Source organism: Trachemys scripta, chromosome 13, assembly GCF_013100865.1.
Source record: "Trachemys scripta elegans isolate TJP31775 chromosome 13, CAS_Tse_1.0, whole genome shotgun sequence".
NCBI classification, from domain to species: Eukaryota; Metazoa; Chordata; order Testudines; family Emydidae; genus Trachemys; species Trachemys scripta.
In genome coordinates, this window is record NC_048310.1 from 1,679,231 (window position 1) to 1,697,033 (window position 17,803).

At 50.5% G+C, this 17,803-nt stretch overlaps 1 protein-coding gene across 1 annotated transcript in view; it reads right to left on the reverse strand.

The window, feature by feature from the left end:
- PHLPP2 (PH domain and leucine rich repeat protein phosphatase 2) overlaps window positions 1–14,491 on the reverse strand; it is a 122,038-nt gene extending 107,547 nt beyond the window's left edge. The window contains exon 1 of the mRNA XM_034788371.1: window positions 14,378–14,491. Within this exon, the coding sequence (XP_034644262.1) occupies window positions 14,378–14,479 (102 nt within the window). The 5' untranslated portion in view covers window positions 14,480–14,491. The remainder of the gene's footprint in view (window positions 1–14,377) is intronic.
- Window positions 14,492–17,803: the final 3,312 nt, after the last annotated feature.

Here is a 17,803-nt window from a genome sequence, read left to right on the forward strand (position 1 = left end):
GGGGGGGGGAAATGGGCACCAAAAAAATAAACCGAAGGGGCTCAAAAGGAGGGGGGTAGGGTAGGGCCAACTAATACAAAGGGGGGCTACAGGGAGGGGACCCCACCAGCGAAACGTAGTTGGGGGGCAGGAGAAGTCCAGGGCGAGGGAAAAGGTGCACCCACAGCGCTCGCGAAGCGCAGGCTCTGCCGTTCACTGCTGCAAGTAAACAGTCCCGGACGATGGAAATGGCGGGGGGAGCAAACAGCCCCGCCGAGGGGCGAAAAGCAGGTCCAGATGGCACGCGGGGCGGTGGAGGGGTCGTCGGCAGCTGTCGGCGGTGGGGGTGGTGGCAAAGGGGGAGCAGATGGACGAAGGGGGGGCACCGCACCCCCCCCCCCCGCGTTCCCTTCAACAGTCCGCTACGGGGGACGGGACAGCAGGCTCCCAAGTCGACCTCGGAGTTTTCTGGCAAGCGACGGCTTCCACTCCGAGGAATCACGAGCGAGAGGCTCAGGTCCGTCCGCACTCCTAACGCGACCGGGGGCACCACCACCCCAGGAGTAAAGATGGCAAAGTCACTCGAAACACAGTCCTCAAACAACCCCCTCCACAATCTCTCGAACCAGGGACGCAGTCTCTTCGCTCTCCGCGACGGAGGCAGCGGCTCCCACACAGGAACAACAGCAGCAGCGAGCGGCAGTCAGCCGGCCGGGCAACCGGCCAGGTAGGCAAGCAAGCAGGCAGGTGGGCCCCCAGATGGTATCGGTGTTGGCGTTGGGGGGCCGATGCTTCTCCCTCCGGAGGCGAGGGCGAGGGGGGGGCAGGCCGGCAAGGCCCCCCCCTCCGCACTCACTCACTCACTCACGCAGCAGCAGCGGCAGCGGCAGCAACAAGGAGAGCAGCAAGCAGCAGCTGGAGAGGGCCGGGAAAGACCGGAGGGAGAAGGGAGCACAGAGAGCTCCTGCAACCTGTAGTGAGCCGGCCTGGGCCCCGACGGCCCCTGAGGGAGAGGAGCCTGAATTGGCACCCAAGTGGGCGGAGCCACCGCCACCTGTTCCCGCCCCCCGGAAGTCAAGGGGCGGGACAGGAAGTATAAGAGCCAGGCCCCAGCTCTCAGTTAGAGCCCAGCGGCCGGAGAGGCCAGACGTGCCGGTGCGAGCTCCGGCTAGACCGAGCCTTTCCAGAGCCAGGTACCCCGACGCGGACGGACCGAGCCTCCCCAGAGCCAGATACCTGGACGCCGGCCGACCGGACCTCCCCAGAGCCAGGTACCCCGACGCGGATTGGCCAAGCCTTCCCCAAGCAAGGTACCCCGACGTAGACTGGCCACCCTTGCCCCGAGCACGGTACCCCGAGGAGGGGCCCGAGCGCCCCCCTGACTGGAGACCGGAGGAGCAACCCGACCCGGACGACCCTCTGCGAACTGAGGAACCCATGGTGTGGGACCCCGCTGCCGAGCCCAGCGGGGAGCAGGTACAAATGGAGGGGGAAATGGAAAGCAGCCCGGGGGTAGCTGACCCCAGTCTAGCTACAACAGAGAGCGAACCAATGTTGGTGTGTTGCGGTCAGGACCCCACCAACACAGCGGCAGACTGACTGCCGCTCTTAGGGCCCCGGGCTGGGACACAGTGGAGTGGGTGGGCCTGTGTCCCCCCTGCCACCCCACTTAACGGGTGGCAGCCTCCCCCTCCAGCCAGCGCTCTGGCACCGCAACTGAGCTATTGCTTGCTGCCCTGAACGAGTGCTTGTTGCCCCACCCTGACTGAGGGTCTGGGGCGTCCCGAGTTTGTCCGTGCTCAGCTCCTGATACCCAGACCTGAGCCCGAACCCCTGAACTATTATTTGTTGCCCCGCCCTGACTGAGGGCCTGGGCCTACTAACTCTGCCTGGGCTCAGCCTGCAGGAAGGTCCTGAGCCCCTGGACTATTGTTTGTTGCCCCGCCCTGACTGAGGGCCGGGCCTTAACTCCTGACTTTACGGCTCAGCCTGAAGGAAGGTTCTGAGCCCCCTGGACTATTGGGGGTTGCCCTCCCCTGAATAAGGGCCTGGGACGTCCTGAGTTTGTCAGGACTCAGCTCCTGATCCACGGAGCTGAGCGCCCGAACTATTGTGTATTGCCCCGCCCTGAGCTAGCGCGGGGGCTTGACTGACTTTGTAATCCCCAGCTCCGGCAGTGAGGACCGGAGCCCGGGCCTGAGTTACTGCCGGACCCTGACGGAGAGCAGGAGCGCATTGCAGAGGCCGTGTACCGTTGGCCTAGTCCCTGCCAGAGGGGCGGAACCCTGAGACCGATCCAGGCCGTGTAGTGAGGCGGCCTGGCCCCCGACGGCCCCTGAGAGGGCCCGACCCCCGCACCGGACGTTTACAATGTCCCCTGCAGATTTCTTTGCTTCCCTGCAGAAAAATGACTCTCTGACAGGGAAGCAAAGGGGAAGCTGCAAGAGCAATCACACACCACTCCCTAGCTGCGCAGGTTCATCGTTTCAAGCACCTGGTGCAACCAGCAGAGAGGTAAATCACCGCAGGGCTGGGAATACCCCATCCAGTGGCTCCTACACTGAGCAGAGATCAGCTGTTAGGCCCGGCTGGGCTGGAGGAAGGAGAAGACGGGATTTCCTCTTCCCCTGCAAAGGGGTGGCTGGGGCTGTGTCAGGCCCACCCCCAGAATCCTCCTCCAGCTGCAGGAAGCTCAGCATCCTCCCATGCTTCCTGCCCCCATCGCTCCTCAGCTGGGGAGAGAAGAGGGGTCACTGTAGGGGGGAACAACTGCTCCACCATCCACCCAATCCCCATGCATCTGGACCTCCCATATCTAGACACCCGCCAAGCCTCACCTCATATACCCAGAACCCCACTAGCCCTCCATTCCTGAACCCCAGCCCACTGAACCTCAACCCCTGCATCTGGAGCCCCCTGCACCCAGACCCCCTGCACCCAGACCCCCTGCCTCCAGACCCCCACCTCTGCACCCAGACCACCCCCCACCGAGCTCCCTGCACTCAAACTCCCACCCTGACAAGCCCAACCCCCCTGCACCACCCTGAGCCCCCACATCCAGACCCCCATGCCACTGACCCCCAACTAGCTGCACCCAGACCCCCACCCCACAAAGCCCCATGAAGCCCCACTCCCCCCAGCATCCCAGACCCTTCCACTGAGCCCCAACCACTTTTACCTGGAAGCCCCTGCAGAGTCCCATTGCCCCTGCACCTGGAACCCCCCACAATGAGCCCCTTTGCATCCAGATCCCCCCACACCTAGACCCTCCACCAAGCAGCCTACACCCAGAGTGTCCCAAACAGAATCCTCTCACCCCACACTGAGCCCCTCCACACTTGGATCCAGCCTGTCCCACAGGTGCACCTAGCATAGAGGGGCAGGGCCCCAGGGTCTTTCTGGGGTATATTCAGTCCTTGTGCTGTATCAGGGTCGGGTGCAGCCTCATCACTGAGTTCTTGTCCTGGGCATGGGGAGGCTGCAGGGTGATCTCCCACCTTCATATAGCCAGTGGCCTGTGCTCCCTACTGCCATACTGAAGCCTCTGCATTTATTTATTGACAAATGAAGCTTGCAGAATTTTAAAATATTGTGTGCAGAACTTTTAATTTTTTCGCACGGTATACCCTCAGGCATAATAGTTGTGGACAAGACATGTAAGGAGACTGCATAAACTAAGGTAAGGCTGGGAGTGACCCCTGGATTGTGCTTGGAAAGCGTCTGCAACACCCTGTATCTCTATGATCTGGAAACATCCTTCACCTCTTTGGATCTCACCCATTACTAACGAGGCATACAATTAGAAGGAAAATTAAACCACGGATGGGACCAAATCCTCTACCCCAGCTGACTGGTTTGACACACTGATGATTCAACAACAAGGATTCACTAGAATATGGAATCGTCTCCTTAATGACATAAATAGTCATGCTCCTTCCCTCTTGCCTAGGGCTCTACCCAGAGCTGACGAGGGGGAAGGGGGGGGGAAGACAATTGTATCAAGGCCCCAAGTCCAGGGTTCCCCCGAAAATGTCTAATGTCTGTGTAAAGAAAGTGAAATTGCAGGGGGTGGGCTCCAGTGAACATTATGTACTAAGGCTCCAAATTTCTCTTGAGGGGCCTGACTCTACCACTACTAACAAGAAAGTGCGCTAATAGCAGCATGGCTCGATTCAAATCTCACTATGCTAGCTGTTCGTTCCACAGCAGGTGTTCAAGCTCATAATCTGTGAAGAGCGAAGGCTGCTGCTCCAAATGGACATGCCCTAAACCTATCACAATAAAGTGTTAGGCAAATCAATATTGCATTGTAAAACAAATATTTTTTCTCGCTCCGCCTCAGCGTCCCAAGTGCCAGATGCATATTCCACATAGCAAAGTAATTTTTACAATAGTTTGTCACTTTAGCAGTCAATGTTGTCAACTAGGTTTTCCTCTATTAGGGTGAGAGAGAGAGGTTCATCATAGTATCTAAGAAATCCTTCTGGAGTTTGCTTTGCTTACAGATGGTGGTGCTAGACTCCCGTGAGCACCTATCATCTCACTAGCAATGCAGCATTTCATCCTCTAGAACAGGGGTGACCAATCCGCAGCTCATGAGACGCATGTGGCTCTTTTACAGTTAAAGTGTGGCTTGCGGAACTCTCCATGCCCACCCCTCCCCCATTCTCTGCCTACCAGACTGGAGGGGGGGGAGAAGGATGCTCAGGGCTTCTGCCCTGGGTTTGGGTGGTGGGGCTAGGGGCTTCTTCTCCCCAGCAGGGAGGGGAGTCTTGGGGCTTCAACCCCACAGGACATGTCTGTCAGGACTCAGGGCTTCAGAAGGAGCAGTGCTGAAGCCCCAAGACCCTCCTCCCCACAGGGCTGAAGCTCCAAGCCCCAGCAGGTGCCTCACAGAGAGCTGAAGCCCCATGACACCCGCTCCCCACAGGGCAGAAGCCCCTAGCCCCACCATCCTGCCACGTGGCTGAAGCCCCAAGCCCCGGAAGGCACACCGCAGCTTTTGAACTTCTGAAGATTGTTGTACAAGTTTACCACGCCTGCTCTAGAAGCTGCTGGGCATCCACACTAAGAGGAAACAATTAGGATCCTTCTCAGGACACAGCTACCAACTGTCACACAGCAGCAGAATCTACACACAGGGAAATGCTTTAAAATTACAGGAACATCAATTAAACCAATATCCTCTGAGTTATATTTCTATTGAAGTAGCAACTAGAGACCTTGATCAGGATTAGGGCCCCCAATGTGCTAGGCACTGTACAGACACTTAGGCCCCAATTCTTTTTTGTGCAGATGTACACTGGGAAAGGGAGGGAGGCAGGGGGATGCAAAGGTGGTTTTAAGACAACTTTGCACCGCTGGGATTCTGGGCCCAGTCCCCAGCTGTTCTAACCAATGGTAGCTCTGAACAGCTGCCAGGGAGCCAATCTGCCACCTCAGAACAGCTGGGAAACAGATGTTCTGGCCCCATATTTCTGCACCCCTCTCACACATATGACAGACAAGGGGTGAGAGGTGGGGAGCAAAATAGGGCTACCTATAACATTCCTCCAAGTTAGTTCCCAGTTGGAGAAATAGACCTGGGTTCTGTCCAGAATCAGGGCCAGAGTATGTGAGAATCCTTGCCCCAAAGATATCAAGGCTGGGGGGTCAGCAGAGATCAGGCAAAATACATAATCAAGTCAGTCCTTCACAGCACACTTGCATAATCCAGAAATCCATCATAAATCCTTTCCACCACAAAGTCTAACCCAGTCCCAACATTCAATTCTCCTTTCTTAATGCAAGGAAGAGGAGTCACTTTGAATCTTGAAGATATTCACTAATTTCACAGTTCAACTTGAGCAATTACATTAGCCTCCTTCATTTCAACTTGTTATAATATGATACTTCATTTCCTGCCCTAAATTCTTACATTGCACTGCTATACTCTGTTAGACAGCTGCTGTGTTTTCATCAGAAGTGGCTGCTTTTCAGTGCTCACAAAGTGATCCTCACGTACAATCTGAAAAGCACTGAGATATCCTTCAAGATGAGAAGTCTAGGTTATCACCCTTCTTTATTAAATAGACTTTCTACACACTCTTTATGCTTACAACCTTCCCCCACATCACTGACTTGCAAGTTACTTACTGCACCAAGTCTGCCTTCTAAACATAGACTCATAGACTTTAAGGTCAGAAGGAACCATTATGATCATCTAGTCTGACCTCCCGCATGATGCAGGCCACAAAAGCTGACCCACCCGCTTTCCCTTAACTCAGCTGTTGAAGTCCCCAAATCCTGTGATTTAAAGACTTCAAGTTGCAGAGACTCCTCCAGCTAGCGACACCCGCCCCATGCTACGGAGGAAGGCGAAAAACCTCCAGGGCCTCTGCCAATCTACCCTGGAGGAAAATTCCTTCCCAACCCCAAATATGGCGATCAGTAGAACCCCGAGCATGCAGGCAAGATTCTCCAGCCAGACCCTCATTGACCATTGATACTATTTACCAGCGTTGTTCACTAATTAACTAAAATCACGTTATCCCATCAAACCATTCCCTCCATAAACTTATCTAGCTTAATCTTAAAGCCAGAGAGGTCTTTCGCCCCCACTGTTTCCCTCGGAAGGCTGTTCCAAAATTTCACCCCTCTGATGGTTAGAAACCTTCGTCTAATTTCAAGCCTAAACTTCCCCACGGCCAGTTTATATCCATTTGTTCTCATGTCCACATTAGTACTGAGCTGAAATAATTCCTCTCCCTCCCTGGTATTTATCCCTCTGATATATTTAAAGAGAGCAATCATATCCCCCCTCAGCCTTCTTTTGGTTAGGATAAACAAACCGAGCTCTTTGAGTCTCTTTTCATATGACAGGTTTTCCATTCCTCTGATCATCCTAATGGCCCTTCTCTGTACCCGTTCCAGTTTGAGTTCATCCTTTTTAAACATGGGAGACCAGAACTGCACACAGTACTCCAAATGAGGTCTCATCAGTGCCTTGTATAACAGAAGCAGCACCTCCTTATCCCTACTAGATATACCTCGCCTAATGCATCCCAAGACGGCATTTGCTTTTTTCACGGCCACGTCACATTGCAGACTCATAGTCATCCTGCGGTCAACCAGGACTCCGAGGTCCTTCTCCTCCGCCGTTACTTCCAACCGATGCGTCCTCAGCTTATAACCAAAGTTCTTGTTAGTCATCCCTAAATGCATCACCTTACACTTTTCACTATTAAATTTCATCCTATGACTATTACTCCAATTTACAAGGTCATCCAAGTCTCCCTGCAGGATATCCCGATCCTTCTCCGAACTGGCAATACCTCCCAACTTTGTGTCATCCGCAAACTTTATCAGCCCACTCCTACATTTGGTTCCGAGGTCAGTAATAAATAGATTAAATAAAATCGGACCCAAAACCGAACCTTGAGGAACTCCACTGGTGACCTCCCTCCAACCTGACAGTTTCCCTTTCAGTATGACCGCTGAAGTCTCCCCTTTAACCAGTTCTTTATCCACCTCTGGATATTCATATCGATCCCCATCTTTTCCAATTTAACCAATAATTCCTCGTGCGGTACCGTATCAAACGCTTTACTGAAATCATACCACTATTTTAGATGGAAAGCGGTGTTACATGGACTATAATCAAGATGTAGTAACTATAGAAATGCTGTGTCCTGAAACTTCTTGGTGTATGAATGCAACAGCTTGATAAAAGCTGACATTTCAGTGAGCACCATTATAATTAAGGTTACAGTGGGACTTTCATTACAACCCTCCCGTTTTCACAAGCTCAAATATTCTCTTTTGGAGCTGCAAACTTTGCTCTCTGAGTTGCAGCCAAGCCAGGAATTTATTTGTATTTATTTTCAAGAAGTCTAAACACAATCCTTCCTGCAGTTTTCAGTGGTGCACAGTGTGACCAAGTTAATATTACTAATAAAACCGAAACTTCTGCATTCCCTGACTAATAACAGAACCTTTTTTGAATTATAGGCAGTGCTACCACCCCTGTATATTATTAAGGTTGCCTCACATTTCCCATTATAAATCCTTGTTTTTAATTGCCTACATCTTTGCCAAATTTTAACCATTTGGGCTCCAATTTCCCATGCCAGGTGTCTGTTTCCAGCTGAACTTCTTTTTAGAAAACTTCAGCCAAAACAGTTTCTGAGAATGAGGCTAGGGAAAAATGTCTGACACAGTATAGCAGTTCTTATGTTAAAAAATTCTTTGAAAAGTTCTGGTGCCTCCATGCTTTGGAGCAGGAACATGAAAAGGGGAGCAGGGCTGGCTGGCCTTTGTGTCAGGAATCTGCCTTTTAACATTCGCATTAAAATTTTCACAAATCAGGCCAAGCTATAAGTTTTGGGGAGGGGAGGGGAGGGAAGAATCACAGTTCATACACACAGTGGAGGCTTCTTTGATTTTAGTAGCTAAAAATATCTGAAGATTCTGTCCTTACTGACCATGCTTGAGACTGCACGTGCTCCAGCAGCACGGAGCATCTGAGCATGCTTCAGCTCCTCCATGTGATTGAACTTAGGGTGACCAGATGTCCCGATTTTATAGGGACAGTCCCGATATTTGGGGCTTTTTTTTATTATAAGCTCCTATTACCCCCCACCCAGATCCCAATTTTTCACACTTGCTGTCTGGTCAGCCTAGATTGAACTACACACGCACCATCCCCACAGAGCATGCTCCACCCCAGGGATACAGGCACAAAACCAAACTTTCCCCTGTAATGGCAGTTACCAGCTGCTCCAGGTTGTGGTGGGACCACCAGACATTAGAACTGAGAGCAGGGAGCCTTCTCTTCCATGCTCTCCATGATCTCCCAGAGGGCATTTAGGCAGCATGGAGGAAGAAGCTGTTTGATTCAAATGCACAGGGGACAAAAGCTGAACTGGGAGGAGGGAAAGGAGTAGAGTAGGACAAAGTGTCTGGTTAAACTGGCACGGGGGGGGGGAGGAGAGCGACAACATAGATTGGGCATGGAGACTGGGAGCAGGGGAAGTAGAGACTGGAACTGATTGGACAAGTAGGGTGAGACTGAGAGCTGGTGTGGTACACAGTGGGATGAGGGGAAGGGAAGAGCCTGGGAGAGCACTAAGATCAAACAAGGAAGTGGGGAGACTGGGGCCGGATGAACAATGAGTCTGGGACTAGAAACCAGTGGTGGGAAATGAGGGCAGGTAGATGGAGCGGAGGCAGATCTGACAAGGAGCAGAGGCGCAGGGCATGAACTGAGTGTGCCTCAACAAGGGACAGGGAGGGGAGAGACTGGAACTAAGTGTGAAGAGAAAGTGGGGGGAGACTGAGACTCAGAGAGTGAGCCTAGGACTGGGACAAGAAGCCGGAGGAGGTGAGACTGGGACGAGGAGCCTGGGGTGCGGAAGAGACAGGACAGGAACAGGACTAAAGGAGTCAAACTTGGGGGGAAAGGAAAGAAGTCTCAGTATCCACCACAGAATATTTCTCTCCATAGTCTGGAATGGAACCCAAGATTCCCAAGTCTCATCATTCCTCTGCTGTCAGCAAATATCTGTTGAAACTGATTCAAAGTATGTGTCTCATCCCCCTCCAGTGCTGTGCCACACAGAGGATGCCAACCTACTATTGTTATTGATTACTCTGTTAGCTCAAGTAGCAGAAGTCCTTGTGGTGGATCTAAAGCTTTCAACCCTGCAGATGACCCACATGGGTGTCAATGTGATGCCACGTGATGGAATTGGTCTTTTTTGGTTTGCTTTTTTAAAAGCTAGGAAGTGACACATACACAAATTATGTTAAGCAAACATCAGTAAGGGTTGCAAAGTTAAGCACTCAAAAGTTGGAAATGCCAGAATTAAGGTGGCCTGTGCAGACCTAGTTTGGCTTCCTAGAGCGTATATATTATGATGCTACCTTTAATTACATGATCATATATTATTTGTTTCCACAGGACCCCAGACTCACTCAGGGCACAAGATGGATACAACTCAATTAATCAGCAGTTATTCAATATTTCGTTTTCTCATTGTTTTGTGTGTCGCTCCATGCCTTGTTTACTGCACACTATTTAAACCCTGCTCTGAAGACAGAATTATTAATTTCCTCCTGGGCTTTCTATGGAGCTCATCCCTATACTATGTAAATACTTCACAAACAATTAATTTATTTCACCACACCCCTATGGCAAGAGGGGATGATAATATCCCCATCTTACGGATGGGAAAATAAGACAGAGATCAAGGTCAAAATTTCTACTGATTTTGGGTGCCCAATTTTAGATAACTAGGACCTGATTTAGAGTACTTAGCATTATACAGGACTTTATATGTTCACAGTACACCTCTCACTGACTTCAGTTGCTGCTGTGAGTGCTTAGCACCTCTGCAAGTCAGACCCTGGAGTCTCAAGTCAGGCATTCAGAAAATGAGGAATTAATATTAGTGGTCACCTGTGAAAAGTTTGATTTAAGGGACTTGCCCAAAATCACACTGACTCTGTGGCCCATGACCTGCTGGGGATGTTTGTTGAAGGCTCCTTCACAGAGCCATAAACATGGACCTGTACCTGGAGCAATTCACAAATTTCCCCAACACCTGTCCTTCCTGCAGTGTGGGGGAGACCCTAGCATATGTCTACATAGGGTATGTCAGGTTGCAGCCCCTCTTCCAGCTCATCCAGAACCTCTTACTGAGGTTCTGGCTGTACTTTCCCCTGTTCCTGGCACACCCCATCCATGGCCCCACAAAGCTGTGAGACCTTCCTGTCAACCTTCTCCTGCCGCTGGCCAAGATGACCGTCCACGACTACAGAAGGAAGAAGCTAGATGGGCAGGGGTGCTCTGTGACTTAGGGCCTATATCTGTTCCCTTGTCCAGTCTCACCTTCAGGCAGAGTTCCCCCTTAGATGCCTCTGGATTCCTCATTAACCTTTGACCTCACTCCCGCTCCTATTTTTTTCACTTTTTGCCCCCAGAAATCACTAGTAACCTGAGTTTAGTGGTTCTGCCCCTTTAGCTGAGAGGACAAGCCTTTAGTTTTGGGCAATCCTATTCCTGCCCTTCCTGGTACTACTAATAGTACAGTGACTCTGTGGAAGAGGTAGGAATAGAATCCAATTCTCCAGGGCAGTATTCACTTGTCTTAACCACGAAACCATCATTTCTCCTCCTGCAATTCCTTGCCTCATTCACTACACGTCTTCCAACTTCTGCAATAAACAAGGCAGGGTCCTATAGACCAGTGCTTCTCAAGCTATCTGATGTGGGGGACCGGCAATTTTTTTTTTCCAATGTGCCAGGGACCGGTGCCATATTATTATCCTATTTGACGCTCGTATGGGGAAACTCGTCACTGACCGGCAGCCGATGGCTCGCGGACCGGCACCAGTCCGCGGACCACCACTTTGAAAAGCACTGCTATAGACAACAGCTGACTGTCTCCCCATATTCATCCGAGGAGCAGGTTCATCCTGTGCACTAAAAGAGGTGGAGTCTGGTGTAAAAAAAATAGTATCTGATCATTGTGACTGAATGCCCCCCTGCAGTCACACGCTACACACTACTGTAATAATCTGTGTACAAAATATGCCTGGTGAGGTATCATTTGAAAACTGGTAATACATTGATCAATATTTTTGTGTAATGTATGTATAAAATGCATATTAAGAGTTATGAACATAAGCTGAAATTATGACTGAAATGTGTTTACCAGACAAGTCTGGGGAGGGTGTAAACCTGTTTCTCAATCACAAAGGACAAGCCAATGCCTCTAGCCAGGTGTCAGCAAAGTTGATTGGCAATCACCGGTCAAGCTCTTTCACTCTCTTATCCTCACGGTGGGAAGGCACTTTATCCCTCAGAGAAATGCATTTCAAAGGTTGACTGGACTATGAAAGCGAGGGACAAAAACACACCAGGTAGTCTCTTTCGCTTCCTATCTCTTTCACCTAAGACAACAGCCTTTGGACTTTGGGAGGGTTCTGACCTGAGAATTTCGTCAGCCCTGTTGCTAGGAACATGTGGTAAGGATTTTACCTTGAACCAAGTCTAGTTTGTTAAGTTTTAGTTACTAGAAAGTGTTTCATCTTTCTCTTGTAACCATTTCTGACTTTAATACCTTATACTTGTACTCATTTAAAATCTACCTCTTTGTAATTAAACTTGATTTATTCTTTAATCAAAACTAATGCAGTGTTGTGTTTAAACTGAACTGTTTGGTGATGCCAATTAAAGTACCAAACTGTTGTATATTGACCCTTTACAGAGGCAACAGACCTCTAATACCTGAACTATCGCAGAGAGAGCTGCACAGTGCAGAACACACCTTTTGGGGAAAATCCAGGACCGAGAGTGTGTTGGGGTCACCCTGAAAGTGGAAGCCAGAGAGTGACTGGAATGCTGCTGGCAGGCTGCAACTATACACAGACACTCAGGCTGTGACCTGCATGCTGTTTTGCTGTTTGTGAGGGGTCCAGCTTGGAAACTACAGCAGCAAAGCATTGTAAGACACCCAAGACTACAGGGCAGGTGGTGACACAACCCCTCACTAATCTGGACTGTACCCCAGAATGTGATAATCATGTAATTGACGTCTCTATAATAATAAATATGCTCACAAGGAGGCCAAATTAAGCCTGTATAGGCAATTTTAAATCTGACCTTTCTAAACTTGAGAGTGCTGGACTTTGTCATCTTAAGCATTATTCTTTTAACATGGCTTTCTGTGTACAGTTTGATTTACTTAAAGAGGCTGTTAGACCTTAGAAGTGATGAAAACTACCATCTAAACCATCTTTTCCTAAGCCACAGGAATCAACTATGGATATCTAATGATGACACATGAAAGACAAAACAAGTTACAGTAAAAATTACATTCCATGAATTCGACAACAGGCCAGCACTGACACAGCCGGGACAGCAAAAATAATCTGGAGAGCAGCACAGCAGGCACTGAGGATTCCTGTTATTGCCTCCTTGTATGAAATTCCTCAGAGGAAGAGGTGTGCTGGATCTCAAGTACCAGTAGGAGTAAAGCAAGCGGTTCTGCTGCCTTTGCAAATAAATGCCCTTTCCCAACACAGATTCCTGTGTGAAGCAAGCTGGAAGTGTTATTAGTAACACAGGTAAGGGAACTATTTTTAAAGTACTTTTAACCAGCTAGTGACTCACTCAAGGTCACATGAGAAGTCTGTGGTAGAACTGAGAACAAAGGAGTCTTGGCGCTTAAAAACCCCTTCTTCCAAATCTTGCTCCCTTGCCATTCTCTCGTTTTTACTATTTAAGCTTGTCTATTTCTTATTGCTGTGTCAAGTGTTCGACTCTTAAGACAGCATCATATCAACGCAAGCCAGTGTCTCATTTCCTGACACCAAAGCTTTTGCTGATGCCTCCCTTGTTGTCATCAACCCTGCAATTTGCCACCCCTTGCTGTGCTCTAACTCAGACTAATCTTCTTGTGGCAAGGACCATTTTATTTTTGCTAACGTGCCAGGCTCACCGGTGATGCTATTTGAATAAACACAGAACCAGACGATACTAAAGAGAGGGGGTAAGAGAAAAGTAGTCATTCACAGGGGGAAGGGGAGAGGTTTTCACTGGGGCAAGTGAATGTCATGGTTATAGTTAAGTCCTATCCATACTATGGTAATCACCATGAACTTTTGACCACAGCATAATTAGGGAACCAGTGTAACCAACATATGGCTTCATTAGAAGTCTGTTGGGGTTACCTCTTCAAGAGGTCTTGGAGGAGAAATTCACATAACCCAAATTCTACTCCCTGGACTGCCACAGGGTAAATTCCCTTCTTCTAACATTTACAGACTGCTTCAGGACACAGACACTATGGATGAGGACCAGTTAGACATCTCCACGGGTGCCGCATCCACCACCCCCAGGATATCTCACAATGTGAGATCAGCAGATGGATGAAGGGCTGCTGGCCCACGATCAGGCCCGGGAAAGGAGACGAGATACAGATATGTAGTTGGGGAGCGTGGCGGGAATGATGCCTTAGGGAACTTGCCAGTGCCCTGCCCTCCCCATGGAGTAAGGTCCTCGGACACAGACCATGCCGGGCCTAGGACCCTTTGGGGCCCCAGGGCTCCTCTCTCCCGGACTGCCCCACTGGCGGGCAGCGCTTCCTTCCTTCCTTCCTTCCACCCACTGGCCGGGAATCGGCCCGGGCCCTCCCGCTCCCTCGCCCCGCTCCGCTCCGCTCCGGCCCCTCAGCAGCGGGGCTGCGAAGCGAGTCCGTGGCCCCCGCCCGGGGGTCCCCGCCCTGCGCCGCATCTCCCGGCCCGGCACGTCGGGAGCTGGTGCCCCAGAGACGCCCGGCCCGGGGCGCCCCGCCGAGGGGCTGGTCACAGCGCGCCGCCCGGGAAGCGGGGGCGGCCCGCCCGGCCCCCTCACCTTCAGCACCCGGATGCCCCCGCGGCTCCCGGCCCGGCTTCCCCGGGCGCTGCCGGCTCCCGCCGCCTCCACGGGCCCCGGCTCGGCCCCAGCCTCCCCCATCAGCAGCGGCGCCGGGAGGGACAGCACGCGCCTCGCGCTCGCGCTCGCCGCCGCGGGATCCCAGCCGCGCCCGCGGGCTCATTAGCATAACGGGCCCCGCCCCGCCCCCTGCCGGAGCAGGGACCGTTGGTCAGGCCCGGGCCCCTCAGCTCCACTGCAGCTTCTGCGGGGGGCAGGTCAGGGCACTGGGGTGCCCACCCAGCGGCAGAGCGGGGGGAAGAGGCGTGGGAGGGGGCCAAGCCAGGGGGGCGTGGACAGAGGGGAAAAGGAGGGGGGCTAGCAGGGGAGAGCATGGGGGGGTGCCTAGTCCAGGGCGGGGGAGAAGAGGGAGCAGGCTAGACAGGGGGAAGGGGGGGCTAGCTAGGGTGAGCATTGGGGATGCCTAGCTGGGGGAAACAGGAGTGGGGGGGCTAGCAGAGGAGAGCATTGGAGGGGTGCCTCACCAGGGTCAGAGCTAGTAGCACTAGGAAAAGGTGCCCATTTCTCCAAGGCTGGGGGTGATGGAGAACATGCTCTGGCTAGATAACCAGTCCTCTAGGAATAAAGCTCTCATGGTCATGGAGGCTCCCCTCGCTGTAATGGGGGGATGAAAATGGACTGTACACCAGGCCCCAAGGACTGGAACAGTTTCCACAGGCCCTGAGGGTCGAAGAGCCCCAGTACTGTGGAACCAGAGCCAACAGGGGCAGCAGTTTTGTATAATTTTTGGTAGCACACAGAACGGGTCCAAGCCACCCCAAAAAAAAAAAAAAAAAAAAAAATACCACACCTACCTAAGGCTCTGGGAGGGAGTTTGGGTGCTGGCTCTGGGTTGGGACAGAGGATAGGGGTGTGGGGCTGGACCAGGGATGAGGAGTTTGGGGTGCAGCAGCCAGACTGTGCTGGAGCAGGAGGCCTCCCTGCAGCCCTCTCCCTGCCCACAGCTGCCATGCACCTTCTCCCCTCCTCCCTCCGCAGGCGCAGCAGCCACCTCAACCTGCCCCCAGTGCCGCTCCCTTGTAGCCAGCAGTGGCCGGCGAAGGAGGGCAGCGTGGAACTGCAGGGAGCAGCCGCCTGCTGCCCAGGGCAGGGATGGCGCGCAGGGATAGCTGGCAGGGCCGGGGGAGAGACCCAGCCCTACCGTTGGTGGAGACAGGCCCCCCTGGGTTCTGAATTTGCTGGAGCCTGGGCACCACAGGCCCATACAACTCACCACCCGAGAGCAACGGCAGAGGCCTAAGACAGCAAAGCTCAGAAGTGAAGAGTTTCTGGCACTAGCCTTCAAACTCCTCATCATCTCCAGAAGAGCAGGGACCTCAATAGCACTAATGCCAGGTAGAAAACCATTTTGTCAATAAGTGTCCAGAATCAAGATCTCTCTCAAAGTCAACCAGAGGGCCTGAAGAGCTTCCCCAGCACTTGAGAACTGACACAGCCCTCCTGCTCTTTACAGATCAAACACACCTGGGTTTTGACCTTCCAACCACAAGGTGTTATACCAATAAAAACTAGCAGGATCTTATTAAAGGGGACAAGATAAAGATGCCACATTTATTATGATAATTTGATTTATGACCAATAACTAATATCTTAATTTTTATACACACACACATTATACCTAATACCTATATACACATACACACACATTTATCAGATGTTTTGCAGCTGCTGCATAGTTACCAGTTCTGCTTGAGTTTGCAGCTTGGGTTCGTAGCTTGTGGCGGCTAACTGGCCAGGAAAGCCGGGCACAAGGATGAGCTGGGTCTCTGTTGGTCATGCACCGATGCCCTTTCATGTTGGCAGCAGAATGTTACCCTTCTCCAAAGTTTTTCATCTCACCCATTTTTTTTTGTAGGCTTTAGTTTGAATTTAGAGTTTATAGGTCTTGCTGTGTCACGCTGCCTTTGGGTTTGGTGATTGATTACCCGTTAATTGCAGACATGACTTTTAGCCTTGGACCGGGCTTTGATTTTCCTTTATTGTACCTTTTTTTTTTTTAGGGTGGATTTTTTTTTACTTTGTTAGGGCTTTTGTTTGCATTTTCAGCCATTGGTGTTTGAACTTTATTTAATCAGGACAGGCTGGGGCTGGAGGTTGATTTCATTATTCATACATACCTCATTTACACATCTAAACTAAACTAATAAGTATCAGAGGGGTAGCCGTGTTAGTCTGAATCTGTAAAAAGCAACAGAGGGTCCTGTGGCACCTTTGAGACTAACAGAAGTATTGGGAGCATAAGCTTTCGTGGGTAAGAACCTCACTTCTTCAGATTCAAACTAATAAGATTACAGCAGGGTTTGCAAAAATGAAGGTTGCAGCAAGCCCTTACAAAATGGAGTAAGCGTTTTAAAATGGGGTTTGTATTACAATATGACAAACAGTGAACAGAAGTTACAATATAGACAAGTATAATGGATGGCAAACAGTGAACAGAAGTTACACTGTAGGCAAGTGTAATAAATGGTGAACAGAAGTTACAATACTGAAACAGTGCAAGTCTCAGGCTACATCTACACTACAGGGGGGAGTCTATTTAAGATACGCAAATTCAGCTATGTGAATAGCGTAGCTGAATTCGACGTATCGCAGATGACGTAGCCCGCTGTGAGGACAGCGGCAAAATCGACCTCCGCAGCTTCCCGTCGACGGCGCTTACTCCCACCTCCGCTGGTGGAGTAAGAGCGTCGATTCGGGGATCGATTGTCACGTCCCGACGGGACGCAATAAATCGATCCCTGAGAGGTCGATTTCTACCCGCCGATTCAGGCGGGTAGTGTAGACCCAGCCTTAGTGATTTAAGCAGGAATTGGATTGATAGTGAAACTTACAAAGGCAGCTGACCAAATAGCTATGGTTCTTAACAAGCATTTTAATTGTTAATTAGCCAGTTATTGGGGTAACCGGTTTTATTAATGAATATAGTTTCATTCATAAAAGTTTACTTATGAAGTTACATTAATAAAGTGAACAATTAAAAACAATTTCATTTATCAGTTTTACATTGTCCCCCTTTTGACCCTTCAATCCAGGGGTATTGAATGGGTCACACTTTATGTAATTGTTTTAAGGCAGAACCAACATAACAGTTAGGATTACTAATAGGACAATGATGGGATGAGAAATTATATTTAAAACTGCTGACTAGGTGGGCTGCTCCTACAACACTGTGCCCCTTTATTTATGATTATTACAGCAGCTGTTGTTATTGTAGGGCACAAGTGATCTGTTGCAAACAAACCAAACAATTATAATTATAATAATTGGGAACAAAATAAAACCATTACCATTACAATAATTGGGTACATTGACAAACAAGATGAGGCCCAAGTTTGATGCCGCAAT